Raw genomic sequence first — 6,000 nt, 5'->3', positions numbered from 1 at the left:
TTTCCAACATGTGCTGCCTTCCTTGCATGGACCATGCAGCATAAATTTCGTGACAGCCTCGTATAGAATATCCTCGTCGTCTGGATCTGGTATCTCCGCACAAACCACCAAATCAACTGCGTGCGGTGTCCGCGGTGCCGCACCCTTGGCAAGGATCAGGATGAAATGGGCGTGTGGCCTTCCTCTGCCCTGAAATTCGATTGTCGAAACGTGCGAACGCCCAGCACCAAGCCTCCCTTTTTTATTTACATCGTGCATCATATCTTCCCACTTCATATTGAAAACTCGGGTAATTGCGTCGGGCCGATTCATTGCTGTTTGTCCATGCTTCAACTCCGACTCAATCTCCGGCCAGTTGTCGTTCACTGTCATGGTAATGAAAAAGCTCGGAGGACCGTAGTGACGAACTAACGCCATGGCATCGTAGTAGAGCTGGGTCATCGCTCGGGGTCCGCCAATGTGTGATGAAGGTAATATTACGCGACGTCCAAACGAAAAATCGTTCCGACCCAATGCTTCGACGGCGCCGGAGTAAAGGTCGGCGCGGATGTCATCCTGGTGAGTTCTGAAATACATGATACGTTGATTTTCGACGCAGGCGTATAAATCGGTTGCGAGTTCCTGCAGTAGCATGTGTGACGACAGGATAGTCGAAAATTCCTTCGGTCAATGAAAAAGCAGATATGCAAACCACTTCAAAGTTGAAACTTTTCTGCCCACATCTGAGAAACGATTAGTATGTGCCGAACTCGAAAATTGTAAAAAAAGAACTTACTATCCTGCGTCGGCACCCGATAATTCTCGTCATAGCCCGCTTGACCCCATGGGAAGAGTACTGGATACCGTAATGGTAAGTAGCCCGTGTGACGCTCCGAAACCCGTTTGAAACCCCCGTCGACGCTGTGTAAGATTATGTCTCTATCGTTCTCACCTATATCCCCTCCGCCCCCAACCACCATGGCCACTTCAGAAGCTGCAGGCCGCACATACGTTCTCACATCGTGGCTGAATTGTCCAGGAGGCGGTGGTGGTATAGATTTGATTCGAAAGGAGATACTTTCGTATTGAAGTGATATTTGATATGCCATTTTAAATTGGATAGCGTACGGATTAGAAACGTAAAAGAAATCCAAAAATTGCTTTATGATACTCGGGTCAATATCTGATTGAGACATAAAAACCCGATGATCGGCTTCATCGTTGGTGTCCTGGCCCATAAGATAGATTTGTGCAAAAGCCGGTGCCTCGTTATTTCGCGGGAGAATGCTCCCCATGTTGTGGACCAATTGTCCGAATATTTTGAAACAACGGATTCCAAATGGTCCGTCGACACTACGATCGATTTTACATCCTAGAGACGTGAAGCTTAGAGCATTGTTGTAGTTCCTAATGTTGTTGCGGAATTTGACGACACCTGTTGTAACAAATGTCAGTATCTTTGCGTATTCCATCGCGAAGAGGCTGCTCACGGTCTGTATCTTTGGTCAATAAGCCAATGAGGAACGGCGGCGCGCTCGGAAACGTAAAGTAATGTTGTGGCAATTTGATTTTACCGTTTCTGCAGCACATTGTGTAGGAAGTCGGTTGGCCCAGAGGTGATTTCTTTGGTCGTTCCTTCGTCCAGTGCAATGCTCGACATTTAATACAGATGTCAGTGCAAACCCCGAGATTGTGTGGGATCTCCTCTCTGAATCGATGTAGCAGAAAACATTGGTGGTTCTCGGCAGGTTGACTCGCTGCAGCTTGACGTGGTGCCATTGGAGATGCGGAGCCTGAACGACGTAGTAATAAAAATCAGAATTTGTGACTTCGGACAGCAATCAAATCACGTACACTGTGGATGGAGTTGAACAGCGCGTTCGACCTGGTCGTGATTTCTGCCGCTGTTGTGTGGTAGTCTCCTTATTCAAAAACAATAGGCGTCGTGTTGTTTACAAACACTATCAATGTTATTGATCATTGGCACGATGATCACTGATGGAAATGACTTACGGGATATTTCTGTCGGGGCTCTGGCTATAGACCTCTCAAACTGTGCTGCGGGGTGGCGATTCTCGTGTTGAAGAATAAGATGATGTGTTGGCACCGGGTAGCAGCAATACTTGTGACAGAGATCAAAGTCACGGCAGCAGGAAAGAATCCTTCGAGCCAATGGTGCTTTTGAGATCGTTTTCCGGAGGCAGGTAACCTGTACGCTGAGAGGTGTCAACGATTTGTTGATGGTGGATAGAAATTGGTTTGCGAACGAAGAGTGGGAAGTGCAGAAATTCAGCTGGTTGAAAGACTGCTCAATTGAAAAAGAGAATAGTAATGCTGCAACGGATAAGCATCGTTCCTATGTATGTATATCCGGTTAGTGATTAACAATTAGGACTCCGTGGCGATGAATCAACGTTCGGATCGTGGCTGATGTCACTTCCAGTTTGACTGGATTGATATAGTTATCTGCTTAGTCCTGCCGTTGCCGAGAGTGGGCATTCAGCGCCATTTGCTGATGTTACAATGTCCTCTCGCCATTGAGAGCGCTTACACACCACCTCAGCTGCATTTCTGCCCAGCCTGGTGCGTTGTGACCTGCATTGAATTTTCCACCTCGGTCAAAAGTAATAAAAAGAATGGCTGTAGTTAATTTTGGTAGCAATGCTGAAATATCTACAAATTTGGAGGTATATACACAGGAAATATGACAGAACAGAAAAAGGAACAGCGCGCAGTGAGAATTGAATCTAGACACATTAGGTAAAAAAGAACAGAAAACAATCTTGTGGTGCTATGATGCAGACTCCTGAAAGCAATGGAAGCGCAAAAAACGGCAGTGATCGGAATTAGAGATTTGATGCCGTACCAAAAAGTTCTTCACCGAGACGTTGCGGACGACATCAGTTTCGTCTGCGACGTTTGCCGGCGGAGTTAGTAACCTCAGCGAGCGGGGAATCAACCTCGCTACCCGACTCATCTCCGCTAACTTCGGCTTCGTTACCGCCAAATAAAGACTCATACAATGGATCGGAGTTATCGGTGGCGATACTCTGGGGGGCTGTTGACTCTATTTGTTGAGACGAAGTACTGGCGACATTGCTACCTGGGTTTCGATTTCTATCATTACAGCATTAGTTAAATTCGGTGGCGGTTGGTTAGGTTAACACTTACAGAGATAGAGGAATTCTGCCACCACTCGGACCACCACCAGATCGTGACGAAGGCGTTGATTGAATAGTGATTTCTCCATGACAGATGCTGATTGCATGAACCTGCTATGCGAAATCGATGTCGTCAGTAGGAGATCTTCAACAGGCAGCAACATACTTACCTCGCTTTCCCACATAAAGAGATTGGAGTCATAGTCTTTAATTTGTCCAGTAAGCAGCACCTCACGACCCAACTGGCAGAGATTCTGCGCTTTCTCCATGTTGCGCACGGGAGGAATATAATGCTTGGTGTGCCAGCTAACATTGGCCTTGGTCTGATCAAAATGAAGTTAGCGTCGAGACTTATCCCAAAATGAGTAACGTGGACGAACCAAGGGATCGTAGTCAGTTGACTTCAACGTGACGACGACGGTACTTTTACCTTTAAAGACCGGGTCGGTGATCAAATCTCTTCCGACAACATATCCCAACGCCGATATCGTGATTTTGTTGATCAACTCCCCGACAAAGAACTCGCCGAATTTGTCGACCGAACCGAGGTTGATACGGTTAGCATTTTCGAAATGAAGCTGATCATTGGTACTGTTGTTGGTACCGATGAGTTTGCAGTTCATCGAATAAACATTCTTTGCGGCCAGAGTGTCAGCCTGTGAACCGTATGATGTTATTTGGATAGGATTTTCAAAAGGAGCGCCGCCGTTCATTCCAGATGTGGCTATAGACGCGTGATGTGATATGAAACCCTTGCTGCCGTTCATCTTCGCAAGCGCCTGCCAAGCAGAATGTCAGTTGACGATAAAGTGGAATTGATCAACAGAAAAACGTACTTGAGCACCGGCTTCACCCATAAAGCCAACACGGATTGGATGCGATGGAGTACGGTTGTTGTTTTTCTTCATTTGCAGTGCCATTATCAATCAATGTGTATGGATTACTGGAGACTAAGAGACGAATTTAAAAATCTAAAGTGAGGTGGTATTGTACGCAGAGGATCGGGAGGAAAGATGATGGCAGATAGTGATTGAACGCTGGATCAAGGGGGACACCGGTAGTATTTGTAGAAATTCCGACTGTAAGGTCACTGTTTTTCTGGACCGTCGTGGCATAGTGACTAACCGGGCATTTGAATAGGTGTCAATAGCGTTGCGCGGCGAAAGCGTGTCGAATGATGAGCACTGATCCGGTTGGGAGCTGTCCTGGTCGGCGTAATGATACAGTAGAGCAATGAGGCACACTCATAGCGGCGATGAAAAAATGAACGAATAGTGAGGCACGATGCTGTTCCTGGTCAGGTATCAAAACTCTAGTCAGCGGTCACAGTTTGGACTTGAAAAGCTGACGGCAACTGAAGATGAGCGACGAACTGGACAGTTGCAGGTCTGCCTCAACGAAAGCACCGCATGGTCACAATCGTAGTCGGCAGTCTGTCTGGCCCAAAGTGACATGGAATCGCCTTTCGACAACGGTATCAACTCAACACACCCACTGAGCCACCATGCGCATCGAAGTCCATGCCCGGTCGTGATCGCAATTGTGAATCGATGTGCTTAACAATGCATTGTCCGTGTTCCCGCGCAGTGATCTTTGCTCCGAGTTAGGTGTAGGTATCGCCATCAAGCCTCGAGTATCAACACGGCGTTTCACTGATATCGAGAGTTGAGTCTAGGGCTGTCTATATCAGCAATCGACATATTAGCATATAGATATTAGCATACCAGCGTTGTATAGTTCTGTAGTGTAAAATGTGAGGCAGGAACACATCGACCTCTCTTTTCGACCTTGCAATGTCTTCCGACAATTGTCTTAATTTTACTCCGCTTTGTATTAACGACATATTTTGACGGGATATAGAATTTGGTATTTAACTTCTGTAGAATCAACGCAGTAGCGCACTACGTTATTTTAGTTCAACGATCCTCGTTGGTAAATTGGTTTCTTTTGAAGGCAGTCGTTATCGCGGAGAACATGTTCAAAAATGCCCTGTGCAGTGGTGTTTTTCACCATGGTAGCAACAATATCATGAATCGAGAGCGTCAGTATTGACCCCTTTTTTTATTGACTTTGTCGGCATGTAGGGTGCCCGCATTTCCGGAATTTACTTGATGACTACAACTACAGCCTTTCGATTGCTACACTTTATGTCGGAGTGACATGGACTGAGCCGTTTGAGTACTGTGCCTTGATTACAAATAATGTTCTGAAGCATAAGTTGATAGTGGTGATTATTCGGGTCTGGCAGTTCAAAATAGAAATGTTGTGGACACTACCAACATCTCGTCAACAAAGTGTGTTTTGCAATACCGATATTCACCTTTGTCAGTTCAACAATGTCGTTACCTTCACCACTGAATATGCGATGGAAAGGCATTGTTTCTTTGCGCAACGAAGTGAGTGGTATTGTCAAGAGCACTGAGAAATAGCATCGGTGTAACTGACGTATTCACAGACTTTCAAATTAGGGGGTTTCGGAGAGTGGCATCGATGCTTCGAGGTGGTGTCAGAGAATACCCTCGCTCGCTGGTCGAATTCGATCTTCAAGATCCGTATTGACGACAAAACACTATTCAATGATGGAGATATCGTGTCATTAGAAGGTGACGTTGCTGCTCCCAACGATGAGTCTAATACGGTAGTCATCGTCCAAGGACCTCTCCTCAAGAGATCGCCGGAATGGCTTGCATTATCTGACTTGAAAGTAAACTTAATCAGCGTTTCTGGACGTGGCTATGTCCTGGAGCGCAACGTTGGAGAAGGACTCTGGAGCACCCTTTTAGTAGAACATAATGTATGGGTGACTATGGTGAGGCATTTACATTCTCTGGCCTTGATTGTGACTGATTTTGGGGCAGTG

The 6,000-nt window shown here is 46.2% G+C and overlaps 2 protein-coding genes across 2 annotated transcripts; both read right to left on the bottom strand.

Moving 5' to 3' along the window:
• Positions 1 to 827: 827 nt before the first annotated feature.
• On the bottom strand, positions 828 to 1,575 carry MELLADRAFT_28749 (uncharacterized protein; the record flags this gene model as incomplete). Its single annotated transcript, XM_007415056.1, has 2 exons — positions 828 to 1,414; positions 1,470 to 1,575. Coding segments are annotated over 2 exons (693 nt in total), but the record flags the coding sequence as incomplete, so codon positions are not given.
• A 1,304-nt stretch (positions 1,576 to 2,879) lies between these two features.
• Positions 2,880 to 4,060, bottom strand: MELLADRAFT_92026 (uncharacterized protein; the record flags this gene model as incomplete). The annotated part of the gene is made up of 5 exons (XM_007415055.1): positions 2,880 to 3,096; positions 3,151 to 3,254; positions 3,311 to 3,463; positions 3,521 to 3,919; positions 3,977 to 4,060. The coding sequence occupies 5 exons, from the start codon at positions 4,058 to 4,060 to the stop codon at positions 2,880 to 2,882; spliced, it is 957 nt and encodes a 318-aa protein (XP_007415117.1).
• Positions 4,061 to 6,000: the final 1,940 nt, after the last annotated feature.

Source organism: Melampsora larici-populina (genome assembly GCF_000204055.1).
Source record: "Melampsora larici-populina 98AG31 unplaced genomic scaffold MELLAscaffold_48, whole genome shotgun sequence".
NCBI lineage: Eukaryota > Fungi > Basidiomycota > Pucciniomycetes > Pucciniales > Melampsoraceae > Melampsora > Melampsora laricis-populina.
This window is presented reverse-complemented; position numbering and strand designations above follow the sequence as displayed.